The 25,005-nt window shown below is 47.3% G+C and overlaps 1 protein-coding gene across 2 annotated transcripts in view; it reads left to right on the top strand.

Moving 5' to 3' along the window:
- The window catches only part of CLSTN2 (calsyntenin 2), a 650,264-nt gene that overhangs the window by 510,734 nt on the left and 114,525 nt on the right, over positions 1–25,005 (top strand). For both annotated transcript variants that reach the window (XM_059921899.1, XM_059921900.1), the window contains one exon: positions 21,212–21,397. In XM_059921899.1, coding sequence (XP_059777882.1) covers positions 21,212–21,397 — 186 coding nt within the window. The remainder of the gene's footprint in view (positions 1–21,211; positions 21,398–25,005) is intronic.

Raw genomic sequence — 25,005 nt, 5'->3', positions numbered from 1 at the left:
ACTAATAAACCTGAGTAGAATAAAAGTTGTTTATCTGCATTATATTCAATGTCAATAACCTTAAAAGAAATGTCTGTTTTAATTAAACCAACAAACTTAAACTAGCTTTTAGTCACTAAAGATTATCCTAAGTCATGCGAACTTGAAAAGTATCTGAGTTAGTTTCTGTTATATTTCTGAGAACATTAAAATGAAACCAACTAGAGCTCTTTTACAAATTAATTTTGGCAATACCATCCGAAGGTAGAAAAACATATCTATATATACATATATAGACAAAAAAACATACTGCTGCAAACAGAGAGCTTATAGTTACTAATATTAGTGGAAAAGATTTGTAAGATTTCTAGTTAGCCCAGTTTCCAAATATACCTCCTCACTCTCTTTTTTTCTTTTTCTTCTGGTGAGAAACTTGCCTATTAAGATTGCATCTCAAAGAATGGCTCTTTGGTCCTAAAGAAGATAGGAGTAGGACGTTTATATCACAAAGGCACAGATTAAGCGCAGTACAATTCTGTTTCCAATGTCCTGATTTTTGTAAGCATTTTGAGAGGAAGAGGTGAGGTTTGGGGATTGGTTAAAAAAAAAAAAAAAAAAGGCAGGTGAACTTTGTGGTTTTTATTTGTTTGTTTGCTTGCTTTATTATTTTTAATTGAAGTATAGTTGATTTATAATGTTGTGTTAGTTCCTGGTATACAGCAAAGTGATTCAAATATATATTCTCTTTCATATACTTTTCCATTATGGTTTATTACAGGATAGTGAAGATAGTTCCCTGTAAGGCAGGTGAACTTTGAACTTCTAGAGAGCCACACCTTTGGCCCTGCAGAGATTTTCAAGACAAAGACAGTTGTTTCCAATTCCCCAAAGAATTGGGTTGTAGCTTTTGTTTTAGGTATCTTTTATGTCTTTAATTTTTTCATTAGGCTTTTGCAATAAGTCTTTCAATGAAGCTATTTTGGAATTTCAAAAACTATTGTAGACTTCTGCATACCTATTAAAATAGGTATCCCATTCTGTTTGTATGATTTGGGAGCCCTTGCTTTTATGTATGTTTTTTAAATGACCTATCTATTCCTCATAATGGCCATTGTAATTCCTCTAAGGGCTGACAGCAGTTTGGTAGGTCCCTGGCTACAAATGGAGCTTAACCCATATTTCTATCCAGCTATGCCTAGCCATAAACAGAGTATAACTCATTTCTATTTGGCCATGTTTTGGAACCCTCAACCTCGTGGCTACCAAGCCCAGCTTTCAGGACACAAAACAAGCTTAGCAAGATTTTGCCATTTTTGTAAATACCTACAGCTTCTGGAATCACAGTTCTCAGATGTAAAATAAGAAGGTATGCCGGAGGTGGTGCATTCAAGTTTTGGATATAAAGGATCTCATTAGCAATTAGCCTTTATCTACACAAGAGAAGACAAACATGTGCACATTAACATGTAGGCAGAAACCAAGAGATGTTTCTGCGTCCTGGATAAAAGAAGGCCCTGTATGCACCACCAACAATTCCCATGGAACCTTGGGGAAAGGACTGAACCAGCAAACCCCAAGGATTGAGGAAATGAGGACTGATTCCAAACAAAATGGAGAACTGCAGCTGCCACCAACAGTTCCCAACATGGAATCTGGGGAAGGATTCCAAGCAAATGGCGAATTGCACACTAAACCTTCATCAGTTCCCAGTGTGGAATCTGGGAACAGAATCAATGGCTGGGGTTTTCCCTCAAAAACCTGGAAATTGCATTCTGAAAGGCTAAGGGCTTGGCTCCGGGCAGAATCATCTGTCAGCTCAATTGGCTGCAGGCAGAATCATTTACCAGCTCAAGCTGACCTGCCCTATAAAGGAAGCCAGTTATACTGGGAGCTTGAAAGCAAAATGAATGGAACTCATACTGAGAGGAATTTGCCAATCTCCCTCGGAAATGGTGAGAAGGACTGTGAACTGAAAAGTATTCATGGGGCACCATGGCTGTGTTTCCTGTTGTCCCTAAATGCCATTGGAAGTTTGCTTCAATCCCACTGCTGCCACCAAATCTGGTAAAAAACAGAATTCAGCCAAGTAAATGTGAAGATCTAATTGGCTTTATCCAATAATTCATGAATCAGGCAGCATCTCATCTAGTAAATAGGTACTCCGAGGAGTGGTACAAAATGGAGGGTTTTTATAGAAGGAGCATGGGGCAAGGAGGCTATTAGCAAAAAAAAAAAAGAAAGAAAGAAAAAGAGTTGCTTCAGACCAGGTCACCTTCTTTGGGGGAAAGGGCAAGGGTCTCTTATGCAGATTGCCTCTTCTTCCTTTGGGGGATAGAGAGGGACCACGTGACAGATTACCTTGTTGGTGCTGAGAATAAAATTCCAGACTGGCCGATTAAGATTACATTTCTTGGGAAGGTTGAAACTGCAATTAGGTCAGGTATTAAATCTAGGTTTGATATCATGGGCTTATCACAAGCCATGCCATTTGTGGCCTGTGGTTTTCTTCTTTAACAGGATAATCCCCACTTAAATTGCAAATGCCAAATGTCACTATTAAGCCAAGATTCAGCAAAGTATAGCCCACAAGCCAAATCTAGTCAACCCGTTTTTGTGAAACCGTGAGATACAAAATGGTTTGTACATCTTAAATGCTTGAAAAAAATCAAAAGATGAATAATATTTTGCGGCACATGAAAATTACATGAAACTCAAATTTTAGTGCCTGTAAATAAAGTTTTTTGGCATACACTACACTCATTCATTTATATATTATCTCATGGCAGCTTTTGCACTACAACAGCAGAGCTGAGTAGTTATATGGGGACCAGATGGCCCTCAAAGCCTGAATATTTACTATGGTCCATTCCAGAAAATGTTTGTTGACACTTGCACCAAGCTATTATTGCCCATTGACCCCTTAGTGGGAAGTTGTTTATTGGAGTACCTAGGACAGCCTAGAAAAAATGGAACAATAAATGGACACATTTAGACAGAGGCAAAGAAGTACAAAAGTCCAAAGCAAGGTTCACTGCACAGAGGACAGATAAGCAATTCTAGCCCATTTTACAGATAAGGAAAACTTAGGCCAAGAGAGATTGAGTGACTTGCCCAAAACCTCACAGCTGGTAAATGGCAGAGATGGAATTCACATTCGTGTCAGTCTGTCCCAGAGGGACTGGGGTATGAGGAGGAAGGAGGAGGATAGAACAAGGAGGTTAGGAATTTCCAAAGGGGCAGGTAACCAGCTTTATAAAAGGGCATCTCAGAAAACTGTTCAGAAAAGACACAACCGGTGTGTCCTTAGGGAACGTATTTAACCTCTCACCTTATCTCCAAAATGGTGATGAGACTTACCTTGAAAGGGCAGCTAGAGTTCAATGAAGCAATATATAGGTTCCATCTAAAAGGTGCCCAATATTCTTTCTCTCCCCTCTCCCTGACTCACCCAACTCACATTTCCTTGATTGAGCCTGGTCCAGCACACTGTCCCTTTGAGATTACAGCTCATTTGAAAATAAACCCATGCTTGCAGATTGTCCATCTCTTGCATACTATTTGTCTGAACCTAAAGTTGCCTCTGGCGATCTCACCGGCCAGAGAAACCCCACTTGAGCCTGAGACCTGGGTGTTAAGCTTCAAATGCAAAGACGTCAGGCCCAAGCTCATCTCTTCACACCAGAGCAGGAAGACACTTTCTCCCGTAAGAGACGTGAGCAAGACAATTACCCACCATCTACTCTTCCATTCATCAGGACAGAACCTGGCTTTATTTGAGGTTCATCCCAGGGGCTCAGCTCCTTTGTCCCACGTGCCCTCTGTGTATTCTCCTCCTGTCCTCCTGACTCTCTTCTTTATCAGAATTCTCTACCCGCCCCCCATCTCCCCATTCTCCACCCTCCTCTCCTCCCCCTTTATTCCTTCCACATTCTTCCTCTGATTCCTCCACCCACTTTTCCCAAGTGTAGCCCTGAACCCAACACTGGGGGAAGGTGATGGGGGCGCAAGGATGCAGGAGTCAGGGAGGTGACGGGGGTGCAGGGATGCAGGAGTCAGGAAGGTGACGGGGGCGCAGGGCTGCAGGAATCAGGAACAAACCAGAGAAGACAGAGCTGGATGGGAATAAGAAGGGCTCCATCAGCATTTAGCTCCATCTTGATCCGCAGGCTTTGCTGAAACCGCTTCCCTGGCTGAGCTTCGGTTTCCTCAACTGTAAATTAAGAATCATAATCCTTGGCCTAGTTATTTTGTAAGATTGTTAAGAAGACCACAAGAGGCTCTATGTGTGGAAATGCTTTGCAAAATTTAAACCACCATGCAAATAATGTTATGATCAAAACTGATAAAATAGATATTATCATACAAATGAGCACACACACATACGCACACCCTGAAATCCATAGAGTTGGGTAAGTCTGTGTGGCTTGAGCATCGTGTCCTTGATTTTGGAGCTGAAAACTGGAACCGAAGGGAGACAGTGGGGTGGGGAGGGAAGAGCACAGTCTCGGGGGATGAGAACCCAGGTGTCAGTCCCAACGCAGCTCCAGTGCAATCTGCAACCTCGAGAAAGTCACTCCTGCCTGGTTCAGCTTCCCCAAGTGCAAAGGGGACAACAGTGCCTTCCAATGAGGATGGGATGAAAGTCTGCGGGCACAGCGCCGCCCTCAGAACCACGCATGGCGGGGCTCAGTGAAGAACAGCTCTTTTTAGTTCCCTTTATTTCAATTTTTAAAATCACGATGGAACATTTTGCCCCCAAACCCAGTAATTGGAATTCCACTAACTCTGGTGGGCGTGACCCCAGGACCACGGTCCTTGAGTTAGCTCCAATCTGCCAGGTGAGCATCCGCGCCCCGGGAGAGGCTTCGTGGGGCTCTCCTCCTCCGTGAATAATGACCTGTTGTGACAGCACTGACACAGTAGATCCTTAAGGTGCAACAAATGGCTCTGACAAGGATGCTGATTTACTTACGCAGCGGCGTTTCAATGCACTTAAAGACCTGCTGGATAAATGCACGCACGCGCAAGCCTGGCTCCCCGTGGCTCCGTGTGAGCCTGGGGGGAAATGGACCCCAAGGTTTCTGGGTCCATGACCTCAGCCCTGCGAGGGAGGGGCGTGGGTGGACTGCACTCACCCCAAGCGACACTCAGCCACAATAATAGTCACCGCTGCCGGAGCACTTCCTGTGTGCCGTGCTCTGTGTGAGGGTGATGCAGGTACTCATGTACTCATGCTTCACCACACCCTGAAAGCTGTTCTTTTCCCATCTTGCAGATGAGGACTTGGAGGTTGAGAGTCTTGCCACCCAGCTGGTAATATACAGGATCAGCCTGCAACCCCAGTCCCTCCCGCCTGCACATACAGGGCTCCTGCCCAGTCAGCTGCAGTGTCTCAGAGCAAAGGAGGACACTGGCCCCCTTGGGAGACCATTGGAGGAAAGCTGTCTTGCAGAGAATCCTGCGGTCAGAACCCTTCCCTCGTGCTATAAAGAAGATGTGTCATTGGACAGCAGGACACCATGAGAGAGGACAGTGGCTTTCAGGGTAGCAGTGGGGAGAGATATCACTCTTGCCACACGAGCCTGTCGCTGGTGCCTGCCTTTGTTCAGGATAGGAGGGCATCTCTCAGCCTTCTTAGATGACCCCTTGGACTCTGAGAAGGGGACGGGCTTGCCCAAGGACACCCAAATGCTGAGAGGTGGAACCACGGCGGGTATAGGTCTTCTGACTCAGAACTCCACACTCCACCCTATCTCTCCATGGACCTGGGTCTCCCCCAGAGCCACACACTTTCAGCCTATTTCCTCTTCCACTGACAGTTCTTTTAATATTTGCAGGCGCTTGACTCTCTCCCTACAGGGAGTCAGGAGAGGGTGTGGCTTTAGGAGGGCTGGCTCCAAAGCCAGAAAGATCTGGGTTCAAATCCAGGTTCCATCATGCCTTAGCTCAGGGACATTGAGCAAATCACTTACCTCTCTGAGCCCTCGGATGTGGTATCTGCAAAATGAGACTAATAACAGGACCTGTCTCAGAGGGCGGTCCCGAGGCAGAACTGTGCCCGGCACACAGGAGCAGCTCCATGAGACCCACAGGAGGCCTCTAAAGTGGTTTTAGGAGGCAGGCCAGGCTGTTGGTGCCATTTGCTGGGAGTGTAAACTTAGGCAGGTCATTTCACATCTCAGGCTCAGTTGTCCCATCGGTAAGATGGCCCTCCTTCCTCAGATGGAGGCCAGGCAGACTGATAACACATATAAGAGGCCCAGCCAAGACGTTACTGAGTGGCATGAGCTTAGACACTGACATCGTCATCAGCACGTCAAACAGACACTTGGTTTCCGTGATATGCATGTGACCACAGCAAGCCACCCGCCTCTCTTTGCCACACTTGTCCTCATCTCTAAAGGGGGCAGAATAGTGCCCCCTCCTCTCTGCGTCCTTGTCACATGGCTCTTGGTGGATGGTGCAACAGGCTGGAGAGCTGTGAGTCAGCCCTGGATTCACACTGTGGAGTGTGTCATGACCCTGGAAATGCCAGGACAGGGGCCTGGAGAACTGACCCCACGCTAACCACGCAGGCAGACGGCCACGGTCCCAGCACAAAAGAGAGGCTCTCAAAGCTTCCATTCAACTCAGGGAACTTCCCCTCAGGGCCTACCCTGAGCCAGGCGGGCGGGGAGTCCTGGGGCTGTGAGCTGGATCTGCAGGGTGAGGGCAAGTAGGTGACCGATCCTGAATAGATGATTCTGATCCAGGGAGGTCAGAGCAGTGACGGGGGACCCAGGGGCTGGGAGAGCAGAGAACAGGCGCGCCGGAGCCTTTGGAAGGTCTTCCCAGATGAGATGGCACTGAAGCTGCATTGCGGGGGTCAGTACCACTCACCAGGTGCCCTGAGGGGGTGGGGATGGAGGCCGTGTTGGGAAGGGGCAGGGAGGAGTACCCCCCAGAGAGCTTGGTGCTTCAATGCTGCACCTTCTAGCGATCGGTTTCCGCCCGCGTCCTGCTCAGCATCTCTTGCTCCTTAACTGACGGGGGACAAGAGTTTGCGTTGCAGGGAAGGGTGTGGAGAAAATTCTGCAGAGGTGGATGAACCAGTGTGTGCTTCCTTGTTTGTCTCCATGACAGATGTGGTAAGATTTCCAATGCGGACAGTGAATGAAGTAGACAGAACTTTCCAGAGAGCTCCCGTAAGGCTGTGGGCGTAACAGCCAGAGTTCACCTGGCCCAGAGGAGCATGGTGGGCCTCAGCAGGGAGGGTCCCTCCTCCCTCCGTCTCCATGGAGCCCAGCCGACCTCCGCTGCTGAGGTCTGGGTGCCTTCAGGGCTTCCGCAGTTGGTACCCTCAGCCGGGAGGCTGGTTTCCCTAGGCAGGTCAGGGCAAGGCCCTCCCACGGGAGCAGCAAGCATGGGCACGTGGGCCCAGGGCAAAGAGGAAGCTCAGGGGGCCTGGGGGGCCTGGAGCTGCCCTATCAGATCATGGGCCAATGTGGGGAACCTGTCTGGGGCCTCTAGAAATTAGTACACTCTGAGGATGATGAATTTCCGATAACCCGGCTGGGGGAAGTTAGTATTTAGAGTAAAACGTGACCACATTTTCAGCCAGTTTAAGACAAGTGGGTTGTTTGTTTTGCCTTGTTTCAGCAATGAGGCGTTAGCTGGAGACCAGAAGCCCCTCTGCGTCCCCCAACACCAATGTGTGTCTCTGGCCTGAGACTCTGCATCCCTGGGTGATGGCGACACACAGGCAGCACCCGCCAGTGAGGAGCTGGGGCCTGTCCACCCGTGGAGGTTTGGCAAGTGACACCCTCCCTTGGGCAGACTCGCCCACCTTCTTCCAGGCTCCAGGCCCAGAAGCAAATAGTGACAGCATGTCACCCCCTCCCAGCCTCCAAGGCTTTTGCTCTTCAGGCTCTCAGCTCCGTGGATTTATAACACCCCTCATTACTGAATGCAAGACAAAGCACCCCGTTCCCAGTATGTGGGCGGCACTCAGACATGCCAACAGGAGGTCTTTGTGGCAAAGAGAAGAGGCAGGTTGTCTGTCGGCCCAGGTGGGCAAGGGAGAAGGATGGTTTTCAGGCAACATTTGCCAGTTCAGTGTAATAAGTAACAACTGAGCCACCACAACTTTTTAATGTAAACATATTTTAAATTATAGAGTGTTTCATGCTCATTTGAAAATAATTTTTTAAAGGAAAATAATTACAATAAAAATTCCCCATGATCCAGTGAATGCAGTGTTATCAGTATTACAGTATACCTTTCTCCCTTCATACATAGTTATTTGAACTTTGGTTTTTTTCCACTTAACTTTGTGCCACATGTATTGCCCCACATCATGAAACCTCACCACGCTCTCAGCGGCTGTGTGACATTCTCTCCAAGAAGGTCAAACATGCTTGACAGGGTCCTTGCAGTCAGCTAGGGCAGTGTGATTGTCTGGCTTTAGCTTGGTTCCACTTTTCTGTGTATCAGTGAATATCTGTGCAAAAGTCTTTGTCTGCATTTTGGATTACTTTCTCAGGCGTGTATTACCTGGAGCAAAGTGTTTGGGCATTTTGAGGCCTGAGGTAAGTTTGGCAGAGTATCTTTCTAATCATCTGCGATGACTTCCGCTGCCCCCGGACATGTGAGGGACACCTCCCTCCACCCCTGTGCACTTGGACTCTCGGGTTGCCAGTGTATTTCATGGACTCTGCAGATTTGTGCCATATTTTCTGAAGAGATGATAATTTGGTTCTAATTTTAGAAAGTCGCTCAGTGAAATGAAAAGTCCTGCAGTCCTCTAATATCACCTGGAGTCGTGGTCCTTTTATTTAAAAAAATAAATAAATTCTGCAGCCGTGTGCAACAGATCTATTGATTAAAGAGAAGTTACGTGACTGGAGTATGAAAAGTTTACATAAGCCATCTTTACAGAAAGACTGAAAGTGTGTTCATGAAAACCCATACTCTAGCATTGTAAATGCTTTTCAGGGCTATAAACGTAAAGATTCTTGAAGAATAGCTACTCCATTTGCACCAATAATGCATTTGTCCCAAGATAAGAAAATTGCCTGGAAAATGCTCATGTTTATTGGACATAAGAGAGAAGAGTTTCTATACATCCAAGAGAAAGTACCCTGATTGGTTGAGTTAACGATTTCCCCCTTGGGAGAATTGTTTTCCAGAATGGCTGTTCTTAAATCGCCTGGTTTCTGCACCTTTCCAGCATCCATTCTGCTGGATGTGTTTCTGTTTGGGAGCTGAGAAGCCTGTGAGATGAGGATCTTTGGGGATGAAAAGGTTGGGGAGAAAGCGGCAACCAAGCTTTAGGTGGGGACCCTGCTTTCTGAACACGATACGGTTGCCTTGGATGGCAGCATCGGCTGTTGCCCCGACAGCCCCAGAGAGCGTGGAGCCAGGGTGAAAGGGGAGGGCCAGCAGGCTCAGAGGCTCGTTGGAAAACTAAGGTGCTCACACGGACATCAGAGAAGCATGCCTAGGTGAATGGATCCCCTCACAGCACATGGACAGCCAGGGGCCAACCAGACTGGGTTGCAGTGTCCTGGGGACCTGTGCCAGACGTGGAGGCAGAGCAGGGCTAACCCAAGGGCTATGTGCAGATCCAGTGGACCTGGAGAAGCAGCACGCAGCATTTGGACCCCAAACCCAGCCTTGCAGAACAGCAGCAGTATCTTCAATTCAGAGAGACTGGAATGAGCGGAGAATCCAGAAGGAAGGCAACAGGAGGAAAGTCTGTCCCCGGAGCCCAGAACCTGGGCACGAACACCTTCCGTAAACCATCCTTGTCATTCATTCTTCAGATATTTATTGAGCACCTGCCATGTTCCAGGAACTGCACCAAGCACTGGAGATTGAAAATCTAACCAAAAGAGACACAGTCCCTGCTCTTGTGGAACTTGTGATGGTAGATGGGAATGGGGTAGGGGGTGAGAGTTTCAGACGGAAAACAATCACGGAAATAAATGAATAGTTGAGGCTACTGGGCAAAGCCAGTCACATCGCCAAGCCCAAAATCACCAGGGCAGGGACGTGTACTCCTTCCACCGGAGGAGGGTGTCAACGAAAATAGTCAATAAACAATCAATAATAAGAATAGAAAAGAGTTTTATTTGAGCCAGACTGAAGACTAACCCGGAAGCCATCTTCCCAGATGACTCTGAGAAACTGTTCTGGAGAAGCAGTGTTTTGAGCACAGTTTTATATCTTGTCAGACCAAAGAATATTCAACAAGTCAGGATTATACTTCTTCAGGTTTTCAAAAAAAAGAACAGATCAGCACATACGCAGCGAGTCAGTATGGCCTTGGCACCTGGGATGGGAGTCTTATCATCAAAGGAGTATCAGCATTGGCCTCCCAAGAAGAGGGGCATTTAATCTTTACTTTTAACATGAACATTGTTTACTTCTGGTGGATGTGCCCTCTTCTTTAATCATCAAAGCATATGTACACTATATGTCTGATAGGCCACAAATGCCTGACACACAGTGAGGCCAAACAAACTGAAATGTCAGAGTTTGGAGCAGAGAAAGGTTTATGGCAGGGCCATGCAAGGAGACAGGTGGCTCGTGCCCCAAAAACCCCCGAACTCCTCCAAGGGTTTCAGCAAAGCACTTTTAAGGGCATGGTGAGGGGGGCATGGTTAGTTGCTGCAAACTTCTTGGTGCTGGAATCCTTCGTTCTTGCAGCTGTCCAGGCAGGTCAGGTCAAGATGTTCCTGTAAACCTCCAACAAGACAAATGCTATTCTCTGTTCTGCAACTTTTTATCTCCATACAAATGGAAAAGTGTTATACCCTTAAAAGTCAGAGCCTTGAGAATGGGCTATCCTGTATATTTCAGGCTATCGGCAACATTCTTAACTGGAAGCAAAAACAATAGAATACAAAGGTTAAAGTAAAAGAAACAGATTTGTTCTTCCCTATTGCACTTCTCAAATCATCTATGGTGAAGGACCAGTTTTTTTTCCCAATCATCATGGAGCATGATTTTGCAAAAATATAATAGAGACAGATTTCTAGAAAAATGAAATAAATAGCAAAGGCATTCAAAATATAAGCCAATTTTTAAAGTATAATTAGATTCAACAAATGTAAAATTACTCTGTCAAATTGCTATAAAATTTCTAAACGCTACTGTGGATTTCTATGGCAGAATTATAACAAGCAGTTCCAAGGCCACACTGGTCTATAGACCACAGTGAGTAGCATTGCCCCAGAATCTGTCCTTGCCCTTGCCCTTGCCCTCCACAAAATCAGAAATGATTTAGACTTGGATTATGTTTCCAATTTGGTCTGATCACAAGCCATCTTTACATGGTCCTTACTTTGCAGCACTGGTTCTCCTGGTTGACAATGACAGGCCAAGGAAGAGGGTACGATAGAAGCCTCGGGCTTCATCGAGAAGCTATTGGGCAGGAAACTGTCTGCAGTTTCCCAGGTGCTCCCAGAATAAGGCCTGAAATTGTCCACCTACATGCCTGACTCTGAAATCACCCAGGTGACGATGTGAGGGTTTTCTCAGGTCGAGGAGTCGGTAATCATGGTGATGATTTGGGGCAGAATTAGACTCCCTCTGTCATCAGGAAACTAGAGAGAACTTCACAGGCAGGACAAAATTTGAGGACAAATTACTAGTTGTTTCATTTGACATTTATTAAGACATCTCAGGGGATTAGAAAAATTGCAAATACATGAAGTTTTCCAAAAATGGAGTCATATGTGAGTGCAATTTCATCATCATACACACTTGTCCACAGACACTCAAAGTCAGGCGGAGGTGTGTACATATGTGTGTACACACACACACGCCACGTCTTGGATCCTTCTCATTTTAATGCGTGGCAGTACAGACTCTCTGAATTCCAGATGACTGCCTTCTTCGCCTTTGATGAAATTGGAGAGTGTGTGTGTGTGTGTGTGTGTGTGTGTGTGTGTAGATTTTCATACATCTAATCACTCACTCATTTCATAGATATTTATTGAGCACCTATTATGTGCCAAGCCCTGCACAGTGATGTACAAGTTATGCTCCAGAGCATGAATGGGTGATAAAGAGTAAATAATTCTCGGGAGGAAGAGAAGGACCAGCCACAGAGGGGCCAGGGACTGATCACCAGGCAGAGGGCTGACCTGAGTTGTACTCCCTGATCTGAACCGTGGGTATTTTTTCTCTCCCTTCTTCTCCTTTGTAGTTCATTAAAATCTCTCTTTTTAGTAAGAACTAAAAGGTAATAAAATCATCTTGTGAAGATTAAGTATAGTAAATGCCAAGGGGTTAGTAATAAAGGAAGGGCGAGGATTCCTTATATTTGTAATTGAGTTCAGAGAGTTTGTGTTTTCTTTCTTTTTAAATTGTGCCTGCATGTAATTGTTTTTAATTGGGGAAGGGAAAGCCATATAATTTAATGCTCAAAAATAGATGTGCCTCTTATGTGTTGGGCCCAGGGTAAGTGGTTTGCATTTGTTATCTGACATAAACCCAATCAGCAGCTCTGAAATAGGTGATAACATCAGCAGTGTTTGCGTGAGTAAACTCAGGCAGGGAAGGAACTGACTGGGCCCCCTGTCCGTGGTACCAAGTGACAGAACTGGGACTCACACCTGGGTCTAACCCCAAAGCCTGGGCTCTTCTCTTTGGCGTAATTAATATTCCCATTCTACAGATGAAGAAACTGAGTCTCAGAACCATTAAGGAACATGCCCAAGGTTATTCAGCTGGAAAGGCAGCTATGTAATTCGTGGGTCCCAGTTCAAAATGAGAATTAAAAGCCTTTTGCTTTAAAATTACTAAGATCTTCAAGACAGCAACAGCAGAATGTTACACCAAGTATGGGGCCCTTCTGCACATGAAGCTGGTCTTGGATCCTGGACTGGACTCCTCACCACCTCCTGCCTCCTTCTGGCTGAATGTCCCATCTCACGGTTATAAACCCACAACAGCAGAAAAGGAAATGTTAAACGAAAATGAACTCAGAAAAGCAAGGGATCCTTTTTGGGGTTGGGTTTTGGAGTCATGCAGGCCTGGCACAAGTCCTGGCTCTAACACATGTATGGCCTTATCTAATCTTCACACCAGCTCCCTGAAATGTAGTTGTAATTTTTCCCCATTTTACAGATGAGGAAACTGAGGTAGAGAGTGTCTTGCCCCAGGAGCACTAGCTGGTAAGCAGAGAAGGCAGGCGTCTGACTCCTCACCCCTCATCTCTATACTCTGTTGTCTAAGTGTCACCGTGGCCCTACCCAAAGCCAGGCTGAGATACTGAGGAATTCACCCCAGGAGCCCTGTGGGGAGAGGAGAGAGAAGGCAAGTCTCAGAAGCCAGCCCTTGTCACTCCCATTTACAACAAGGCCCGCTCCCTGGCCCAGCACTTAAGTCCCTTGTAACCTGGCCCCAAAGTTCCTTTCTGGCCCATCTCACACCAGGCCTCCTAGAGGCCCACCCCTGGCCTTACATTTGTCTACGTTTTCTGAGTCCTGCCAGGCTGCTGATCGGGGGGCACCATTCATGTTGTTTTCCATCTAAATAGCACCAGTTGGCATTGTACAGCCCCAAGGCCATGGTGGTGACACCCTAGAGTTCTCTCTGCCCTCCGAATGCCCCTCATTCTACAGTGCTGTGTTAACCATGCCTTCTACTGTCTGCCTCCTGATGCTTTGACAACTGGGGCCTTGCTGAGCCTGGAGGGACTGCCCCTCTCAATTAGCTAATTCCTAGAGAGAGCAAACAACTTACCCTTTTGCTTTTCAAACACTAACCAACCAACCCAGAACCCACATCCCCATACACCTCTTTTATCAGGCTCTCACACTCCAGCCAACATTCACCTGCCCTAATCACCCCAGGGCCAGGTACCAGACATCTAGGGACAGCCCCTACGCCCCAGAGGCCGCTGAAATTATACAAACTAGGCGATCCTAAGGCTGCTTACCCTGTCTCGCCTCTTCCTTCCCATGAAAACCACAGTACTGGCTCTTGCCCATGGTTTTCCCCTCTCCCTCTGCCTCCTGATTGACCCTGTGCTTCTCCATGTGCCCCCAGTGGTGTGGGCCCCCTCTCTTTGGGACTTGTGAGTATAACAAATTCTCTTATCAATGGCAATAATATCCTGATCTGTTGGCCTGATCATACTTAAATAATAATACAACCTTTATTAAAACAAAGCCCAGGTTACTTCTCCCAGGAAGCTCCCTTTGATCACCCTAGTCGGGATAACTTATCTCTTACTCTTTGCTCTCTGGGATCCGCTTTTTGTCCCTCTGTCCCTCTGTCTGCCTTAAAGCTGGCCATGTGGCTGCCACTGCCCTGACTGTCTGCACCATCCAGTTAAGGGTTGAGTCACACTTCTCTGCCTCCCATGCCTGGGGCTCTGCCTGGCACATAGTAGGTGCTCAGTAAATACATGTCATCTAGAATAAAGATAAGAATGATACAAGACTGATGATAGTAGTGGTGGCAGTAGCTCTCTGTTCCTGGTGCTTTGCATACCTTTTCTCCAATTCCCAAAGCAACTCTGCAAGGTAGATTTGTGTTGTCATCATTCTACAGATGAGAAAATGAAGCTCAGGGAGGTTCACTGATTTACCTAAGGCCACACAGCCAAGAAGTGGCAGAGTCATGGTTCAGACCTGAGTCTGTCCAGCTGCAGAGTTAACACTCTTGAATTTAGTTAAATTGGATTGAAGTTAATTCCACATCGTGTGACACTGTCAGAGGTGATTCTCTGTGTGGGTTGATTGAGAGGTGGCAATCAGGAATGTTCTAGTGTTCTGAAAATGAGCACCAGCCCTAAGCCACCTGCCGAGTGACCTCTTCAAAGCACAGTCTAGATTCTTCTTGCCCTCACTAAACACCCATTTATGGCTCTTCACTGGCCCTAAGATGAAACCCAAACCTCTTAGCCAGCATCTGTCATCTGATCTCTACTTACCTTTCCAGCCCATCTCTACCTCTTTACTCACCCCCAACTCAGAGGCACTGGATGGCCAGTGGAGTTAAAGATGCTCCCTATTAAGCAGAGGTACCTCCCTAGCTTTTCCCTGTAGGAAAGGAAGTCCCTTGGTGCCAAATCAAAGTCACTGATTTCTAGGAGAAAGTCTTGAAAGATGCTAGGTGGTTGATGCCTGCAGAGACTGGTTAGAATGTCAGCTGCCTGAACAATCCCTGATCAGGAAGGAAAACCCCTTTCCTATCCCTCCCACTCCCCAGCACCCCCACATCCAGCCACTTACCTTGTATGAATCCAGCAATTTCCTGGAAAACCCGATGCCTCTTCCTCTGCTAGAAGGTGAGACCAGGAAGAGCTGGAGGCCCTTTGAACATGCACAGTAAAGGAAAAAGGAATGTTCGGAGGCACCTGTGTCACTCCCTTTCATCCTTCTGCGTCACTTCTGAGTTCAGAATTGGAACAGTGGACCTGAGTGTCTTGGATTACAAGAGCCCTCAAAGCCTGCGCTTTCCAGAAGTCTCAGATTAGCTTTTTTCCACCCACAGGCATCTAATAAGAGCATTCCAAGTGGTTAATATTCTCCTGATGAGAAAATATATGTTCCCCCAATTCAGCAGGAGTTATAATGCAATCATCCTGTTTCTAAATCCTTAATCCACCGAGAAGGAATTTAGTTCCTGAAGGCATTCCAGTGCTAACCTTTTCAGATGTCATCGAGCTTGATTATTAAAACAACAGGTGGTCTACTTCCTTTCTCTTCATTTGAGAAAACAGTGGAACCACAATTCATTAACTAATCTCTAGGTCCTTTATAAATTGAAAAGATTTTGTTTCCAAGCAGGACAGCTCAGAGAAGTTTAGGAAGCTTGTGAACCAAGGAGTGGGATGTTTCTACCATGAGGCTTCAGCGGGAAGGTTGCTGTGTTGGGCCCTTAGCCTTCAAGGCTCACGACGAGCCCACGAGGAGGTGTAACTATCCCGAATCTACAGATGAGGCCACGGAGGCCCAGAGATGACAACTGCTTTGCAAAAGTCACATGACCCGCATTCAGAGGAGATGAGATTCAAGCCTAGATCTCTCCAGTCTTCAGTGTCAAAGCAACCCCTCACCCACACAAACTGCCCCCAAGGTCAAGCGGTGATAAAACTGACAACACTCCTTGACCCTTTACCAGCATCAGAGATTAGCATCTTTTCTTTGATATATCAGTGCAAATTGAAGGTTCAAAAATGAATCTGTGGACTTCTCTGGTGGCATAGGGGATAAGAATCCACCTGCCAATGTGGGGGACATGGGTTTGAGCCTTGGTCCGGGAAGATCCCACATGCTGCAGAGCAAATAAGCCCGTGCGCCATAACTACTGAGCCTGCATGCCACAACTGCTGAAGCCTGTGCTCCATAACAAGAGAAGCCACCACAAGGAGAAGCCCGTGCAACGCAATAAAGAGTAGCCCCCGCTCACCACAACTAGAGAAAGCCCACACGCAGCAACAAAGGCCCCACACAGCTGAAAAAATAAATAAATAAAATTTAAAATCTTGAAAAACAAAAAAACAAAAATGAATCTGTAAAACTCACCTTTCTCAGTTCCAGCAAATCCTCAGAATCATGGAGGAGCTATTGTAAAAGAGCCCTGGGCTTCCCTGGTGGCGCAGTGGTTGAGAATCTGCCTGCCAATGCAGGGGACACGGGTTCGAGCCCTGGTCTGGGAGGATCCCACATGCCGCGGAGCAACTAGGCCCATGAGCCACAACTACTGAGCCTGCACGTCTGGAGCTTGTGCTCGGCCGCGACAGTGAGAGGCCCATGCACTGCGATGAAGAGTGGCCCCCGCTCACCGCAATTAGAGAAAGCCTGCACACAGAAAGGAAGACCCAACACAGCCAAAAATAAATTAATTAATTAATTAACTAATTTAAAAAAAAAAAAAGCCCTGTGACTGTGGGCAAGTCACACCAACTCTCAGCCAGTTTTCCATCTGCACAATTAAGATAGTAGCACTCACGGACTTCCCTGGTGGCACAATGGTTAAGAATCCACCTGCCAATGCAGGAGACACGGGTTCGAGCCCTGGTCCGGGAAGATCCCATATGCCATGGAGCCTCTAGGCCCGTGTGCCACAACTACTGAGCCTGCGCTCTAGAGCCCGCGAGCCACAACTACTGAGCCCGTGTGCCACAACTACTGAAGCCCGCGTGCCTAGAGACCGTACTCTGCAACAAGAGAAACCACCGCAATGAGAAGCCTGCGCGCTGCAACAAAGAGTAGCCCCCACTCGCCACAACTAGAGAAAACCCATGCACAGCAATAAAGACCCAACAGAGCCAAAAAATTAATAAATTAATAAATAAATAAATTTCTTAAAAAAAAAAAAGATAGTAGCACTCATTCACTGGGTTGCTGGGAGGATTAAATGAAAGAAGAGACCTAAAAGCCCTTAGCACCTTGTAGGTGTTAATAATTGTATGTCTTCTTATTTACTGCAATAAATTTTATTGCATAAATGATCATTTAACAATAACTGTTGAATATGTCCCTTGTGTTTGAGGCTGAAACGACTGCATTTAATCCCCCCAGATCCTGGGTGGTAGGTGTGACTTTTATTGAGACTCAAGGTGGGTAAGTAGTTTGCCCAGAGTTCACACAGGAAGTGGGAGGCCTGGAATTTGAACACAGGCACCCTGAGTTTAGAGGTCATACTTTTAGCCATCCTGCCATCCTTCCCTCTGGAAAATGAAGATGAATAGATATTTCATGTGACAAAGGCTGAATTTGATGACATGCATTTTGCTCTCTTAATCCCCACCCCAACTCCTTCTTGGAAAATGAAAGATGTTTGTGTGAGCTTCCCACTGTCTCCAGGACGCTACACTCAGAAAGCTTCATTGATTTCTTTTACTATATGGTTGCAATTTTGCCTGCTCTTCATAAACCCTCAAAAACAAGCCTCATGAGGTCACCAAAGCAACTGGCAGGTGTGATGATCCTAAAGCTCTTCTGTGCCTGATTTCTCTCCAGAGAGGTACTTGTCCCCTCTAACCCGGGGCGGCAAAGAGAATGAAAACTTTTCTAGGACTGTGCCTCCACTGACTTTTCCTTCATTATTTATTTGCTTCTTTATTTACACTCCTTCAAAAAAGGACTCGATGTGGAATTTCTCATCAGAGATAACCACTAAAATATCTGGATGAGAAAGAGACGCCCACAGTCCCCACAGAATAAAGGGAATCGATACTGAGGATGTCTTGGGCTTCTCCAACAGAAGAGGCTTCTGGAAGGAGGTGTTGTGGGAGATATCTTACCCAGTAGCAAGAGGAGACACTCAAGAACTGCTGATGTAAGGCCATACCAAGGTCCCCCTGCACAAAACCATTTCCCTGATTATTTTAAAATCTGTATCTCTAAAGAAAAGGAAGATCCAGGGAGAGAAGAGTGAGGAAGGGAAGGAAAGAGGCCCCCTCCTTGACACCACGTCTTATTATTGGGAAGAGATTCCTCCATTATCAGTTCTGGACCACTTGCCTTGCTGAGGACAAAGAGAAGCAAACATGTGATGGGCTGCTGTTGGGATGGATGGTTCTGCAGGACTGAGGGTAGGGGCAGATGGAGGCAGTACCAGAGAAGCTACAAACAGGCTGTGGCTTCTGTCTGTGGCTCAAGAAGGACTGCCATGGCTGAAGTCAAGGTAAGGTCTCTGAGGCTTCTCAGATCCACCTGGCAAATATTTCCTGTGCTCAGAGCTAGGTGTGGAGGGATCAAAAATAAACTCACAATTCCTGCCTTTAAAGAGTTCTTAGTTACAGGAAGAGGCAGGCCCACGAATGGATAATTCCAAGATGATATCCTACAGGATCCATTCACACTTCCTACCACTGTCTAGTGAGCATGTGCTCTGTGCTGGGCATTGTGCAGCATGATGGGGATTCAGGGTCACCGTCAGCTTGGAGTCTAATGTTGTAGTCTAAAGCTGAATATGCTGTGAGAGCACAGAGGAGGGTTTCAACCCAGACTGGAGAAATCCTGAAAGGTTACATGGAGGCGGTGACAGACAGAAGAGAATGGAAAGGGCACTCCATGCAGAAGAAATGGCATGATTGAATGCTCAATAGTACGAAACATTTTGTACCTAGGACACGACGAGACTGGTCATGTGTGGACCGCTGCTTACAGCACTGTGACTTTTAGATATACCTAAGAAAAAGCCCTCCTGTCTACCAGTGATTGGTCCTTTAGATTGACCTCTAGAGCGTGGGCTATAGCAGCTTCATGATCTCTTCCTCCAGGAGAGGACACAGCTCTGCGGAGCTCTGAGTAAAAACATGTAATTGGGTGTATTCTCTTTTACTTGTAGTCGCTATCATTTAAACATCCTCCCATGGCAAGTTCCCTGGTGATGAACCCCACAACATGGTGTGCAATCTTTGCTTATGGCTCAGAGAAATCCCTTAAAGTATGGCTGGTTAATGCAGGCGTTCAGAGTTAAACCCAAATTACCTGGTTAGCTGGAATGTGGCAGGGTTGCAATGCAGGGGGGACGCACATCTCCTTTGCTTGCTGGGGAAGGAATAACATGGATTGGGGCCCTACTGCATGTCAGGCCCGCATTGTTGCGCCTGGTTCTCACCCCCCCCCCCAGTGTGGTCCCTACTTCACTGACGAGGTGCCTGAGCCTAGGAGACCTTCACTAACCTGCCCAAGAAATTCCTGACCTGATTGAGTCAAGCCAAGATCATTGCGGCATCCACTTCAAATGAACTTCTCTGAGGCTTCCCATGGGCATTCATCCTTGACATTCATGTCTCAGCTCAGACAGGAACTCTCTCCATCTAAAGAGTCACCATTTTTCCTTTCATAGCACTTACCCTCCCTGACAGGACAGCACGGACATATTCACTATCTGCCTCTCTCTCCCAGCTCCACAAGGCAGGGACCCTTCCTGACTCCTTCACTGCTGTATCCGTGATGCTACAAGCAAAGCCAGGTACATAAGAACCCCAAACAAATAAATGCTTTCTTACTGAACAAAGCCATCTGACAGTCCCTAAGCCCAGCCCTTCCACTCCACTGCTTTCCTCAAGGTGGCGTCCGGTGGCCCATGGGGTGTTTGTGGGGAGCCCCGTGGTGGCTGATGAATGACCCTAAATTCAGGACTCTCTGAGTTTCTCAAGGGTGAGGGCAGGCAGTCCATAGATTTTCATTTCTACCATAGCAAAAGGATACCATCTAGCAATGTGACAAATGTTTGAGATTCATAAACTAATAGTATCCACAACTCATGTTCCTTGATGATTCAGACTTCTACCCACAAGTCTGGCTCAGCCTGGCACAGACCTCTCAGGCAGGTGTCGCTATCAGCAAGCGCTGCTGCCAGTCACCATGAGCGTGGCCTTGACTCGCCTCTGACTTTCAGTGGCTGCTATTGTTGTTTCAATCAATTCTTGTGTACACTCATGCTTGGTGTGTATTTTTGTTGATTGCTCTGTTTTGTGTGGTACCATTTCGATTGCGATTTTGTTCTTCTCCAGCGTTTTATTGTCTCCAAGTTATTTTTCCACTAAAAAGCAGGGATAAGACCATCAGCCCTACTTAAGTGGGTCACAGTCCTGAATGTTTGAGAAAGAGTCCTTGCACCTCACCTCGTGGCCTCACATAATCCTGAATTACCTTGCTCGCCTTTATTTTGTGACCAGAGGTATACGTTCCTAAAACTCACCTTGCTGGGCAAAACGGGGAAAATGGGGCGAGGGGCTTGACACTCAAAAATGTCGTCAGTGACACATAAAAAAGAGAGAGAGAGAGAGAACATTAGCACAGTTTTACTTTTACTCAGGTTAAATGGTTAAGAAATAGGTAAGTACTACAATAAGTAGTACTTGAAGAGACGCGAGGTTTGCTTGTGGAAGTGGACACAGGAAAGGTTGCAGCTGGTATGTTACTGTGAAGAGGGTTTTCTGATGGGAATGGAAAGCTGTAACAGTGGTGCAGGCGGGTGTGGCTCTGCACACATGGTGAGGGGAGTAGCTGGTAGATGTTTGAGGTCTGTGCATGCGCCTGTTTTGTACATTCCTACATGGCTCGGCTCAGCTCAGCTGGGTGCAGGTTTCTGCATTCATCTAATGTTTCTCGTGCAAGAAATCTTGCATAAGCAAATGTGAAATTCCCATTATCCTCAAATTGTTTCCTAATATATCAATTGTGTTGGAACAAATTCACGTTTTCAAAACATGTGTTATAGCGGAACTGTCTGTACCTGACTTACTGTCATCCTTTCTTTGTTTGCTCAGATTGGACCAAGAGGATTGAGTACCAGCCTGGCTCGGGGAGCGTGCCCCTGTTCCCCAGCATCCAGCTGGAGACGTGCGACGGGGCTGTGTCCTCCATCCAGATCACCACAGAGCTGCAGACCAACTACATCGGGAAGGGCTGTGACCGCGAGACCTACTCTGAGAAATCCCTTCAGAAATTATGTGGTAGGTTTTTCCCTGTTGAGATTATTTTTTAATTACTTTTTTTAAACAATATATACAAAGCGTATCTTATTATATTATGAGAGAATCACCCCTCCCCACTTCATTGGTCTATGTGACCTCTGGATGGATATTGTTTACTTATCATGGTTAAAGGGTCAGAAGGCACAGCTTTTGGCATCAGACACACCTGATCAGATCCCACCATGTACCAACTGTATGGCTGTGGGCAAGTGATGTGACAAAGCCTCTATTCTTCATCAGTAAAATAGGGATTCATGACCTCATGTGTTTTGTTTTTTTTTTTGGTTTTTTTTTTTTAATTTATTTATTTTTGGCCGTGTTGGGTCTTCATTGCTGCACGTGGGCTTTCTCTAGTTGCAGCGCGCTGGCTTCTCATTGTGGTAACTTCTCTTGTTGCAGAGCACGGACTCTAGGCGCGCAGGCTTCAGTAGTTGTGGTGCACGGGCTTAGTTGCTCCGCAGCATGTGGGATCTTCCCGGACCACGGCTCAAACCCTTGTCCCCTGCATTGGGAGGTGGATTCTTAACCACTGCGCCACCAGGGAAGCCCAACACCATGCGTTTAAGAGCACCTAGCACAGGGCCTGAAGGAACAGGGCTCCCTTCCACTGTGTTGGTTTACAGAGAGGTGCCTGCCCAGGGGCCAGTGTGAAGGGTGGTGTCAGCCACTTGGGGAGAGCTGGGTCTACCTCCCCCAGGACCAGCTATGGAACTTGAGGGCTTAGTGCAAATGAAAGTGCAGGACCCTTTTCCAAAATTATTAAGAATTTTAAGGCAGCAACAGCAAAGCATTAAACCAAGCTGGGGGCCTCGTGTGATTGCTCAGGTCACGTGCCGGTGAAGCCGGGCCTGGCTGCCCACGTCGGAGAAGAAGAGCTGGGGTGAGAGTGGAGGTGGGAGGTGGAAAGTCCAAGTGTGGGGGACAGAGGGCTTGCTGTCCACAGGCTGAAAGATGGCACCCCAAGAAAGGAGCAGGCCGGAACTAGGAGCCAGGCTGGTGGAGGTTCTATACACGAAAGCTTAGCTTTATTGAGCACCTGCTATGTGCACTCTCCTAGAATCTTCACATGCCCTACCCTAATCTCCCCACTACACTGAGGAGGGTCTTATTCACCCAGTTTTAAAGATGGACACTTTGAGGCCCAGAGAGGAAAAATGACTTGTTCAAGGTCACGCAGATAGAAAGTGACAGAGTCAGACTTTGAAGGTAGGTCTATGGGAATGAAGGGCTCTTTGGCTCAGGATCTGTGACTCCGGGCCAGGCCTCTGGAGCTGGAATGTAAACCTCTCAAGTCAGCTGTGGAATAAGACACTGAAAACGGTGGGAATGGTACCATGTGCTTGGTAAACCACACCGTGCACGGGTTGATGGGCCTCCTTCATCCCCACCACGTATATTACATTTCTTTCCTGTTCTCTCCAAGAATATTCAGGCCCTCACACCGACTCTCCAGCCGGGCTGTGGGCAGCTTAGGAAAGAGCTTTCTTTTAGACGGGGCCTACACTTGGGGGTAACTCCATCCCCACCAAAGGAAAAGGAGGCTCCCGAACACACAGCGTAGCCTGCATCCCCTCCTGGGGACCCCTCCACTACTCTCTTCGGGGCAGTTTTTCTCTCTCAACATTGACACACACACACACACACACTCATGCACACACAGTGCACACACATGCACACAGGTGCACACATGCACACACAGGTGCATACAGGCACACACATGCACACACAGGCACACACATGCATACACAAATACGCACACACATGCACATACGTGCGTGTGGGCCCACACACACCCACCTTCACGCACACAGCTCTTGCCCAAAGGACCAAGTGACAATTTGAGAACTGAATGTGAAATACACCCTGCTCGGGTATCACCACGTCCTATTTGTCATGTCACCAGGCTGGCAAGGAAGGCATGTGGGAAGGCACGTTTTTCCAGAATGATGCAGGAGATTGGGAAAAACATCACGGCCTCCATATTCCAAACTGCTCTTGTAAAAATGGCTATCAGGGGCCCGCAGTATTGAGAAAGCTGCCTCTGGCGCTCTCCTTCAGCCCGGGAGCGGAGAAGCCAGCTCCGCTGACATCTTACTTTGAATGAATATCCCATTTCGCTCCCTGCGCACCTGAATTATAAGTCAACTCAACCCCATGCCACCGCGGGTGACGGTCATTTCCTAAACTCCTCCAGGTTAGAAGGAGATGATGGAATCAGCTTGTTAAAGATCCAATGGGCCCAACAGCACACACTGGTGATTTGATTCTGAATGTTGCGAGGGGGAGACCAGGAGATAGGGAGAGTGAGAAGGATTTTCTGAGCGAAGAAACTTTAGAGCCAGATTGCATCTGGTTGTTAACATAGCTCATTGCTTCTGGGCTGCCAGCCTCGCCTGCCAGGAAGGCAGGTTAATTCAGTCAGGAAAGCACTTTCCCCTGAGATGCGAGCTTATCTGGTGCTGGGAGCGACCATTTGTTAAGAGAAGTCTGCGTGTCTTTCTGGTCACCTTCCCGGCAGTGCCACCCTCCCATCGCACTTCTGGGAACCCTGAGTGAGCCTGACGGGCAGGGCCACTCCTGCCTCCAGATTAGGAGTCTGACTCTTGAATCTGCAGAGAGAGATTTCAGGAAGGGAGGGCAGGAGCAAATGAGTGAGACAGATGCCCATCTGCGCTGGGGTCTGCTTCCTCAGGCCCTATGTGCTCTCCAAACCGTGAGGGAAAGGCAGGCCGGATCGCTTCTAAAGCAGAGCCTGGGTTGTAATTCCTGACTCCCGTGGGGCACCTTAGGTTCTGGAGACAAGCTTCTCTGTGTTTTCAGTGGACGGTCAACAAGTTGCTGGTGGGGTTTCCCAGCCAGGGAGCCACCATGACACTTTAAGCCCCAGCGTTCATGCATTTTTTATTCTACAAATCTTTATTGACTTTGGATGGAAACAGGGAGACCAATTAAGATGTTATCGTCATAGTCTAAGCAAGAGAGAATGATTTCTGAACCGGGGGAGTGGCGGTAGGGATGAATTTAAGACAGATTTAGGAGGCAAAATCAGCAAGAGTCAATCACTGATTAGCTGTCAGCAGTGAAAAAGAAGGAATCTTAGAAGATTCTAATGTGAGCATCTAACTGGACAAGAGTGCCACCAACCAGTGGCCACCAAATTCAGGGCAAGGGCAGATTTAGGGGACAATGATGACTGGACCTGTGGAACATCCAGGTGTGGGTGCCTAGCCCTAGCCTGACTCTCCACCCTCCCGAGGACCCACCTCCATCCTGCTGATCCATCCTTAGAGCCCATTTCTTCCTGGTGTCCTGCCTCTTCTTGGCCAGGGTACCCCATCTGTCCCCGTTCCCAGCTCATTCCCATCCCTAAGCCTTTGTTCATGTTTTCTTCCCGCTAGAATCTCTCTCTCCTTCGCCATTCCAAATGCTTCCCTTAAGTAAATATTCGCCTACCCTCTGTGCTCACCAGGGACAGTCCTGGGGCGCTTCCTGGTGTCTTTGAGTTCTGACATTGCTTCTGTGACATTTGTTGTTGTGCGGTGACCCAGGCAAGGGTGTGTCCCCAGAGGCGCCTTGTGGAGGTCCGG

This window comes from Balaenoptera ricei, chromosome 4 (genome assembly GCF_028023285.1).
Source record: "Balaenoptera ricei isolate mBalRic1 chromosome 4, mBalRic1.hap2, whole genome shotgun sequence".
Classification (NCBI taxonomy): domain Eukaryota; kingdom Metazoa; phylum Chordata; class Mammalia; order Artiodactyla; family Balaenopteridae; genus Balaenoptera; species Balaenoptera ricei.
Note: the sequence above shows the minus strand (reverse complement) of the source record. Positions and strands in the feature narration are given on the sequence as shown.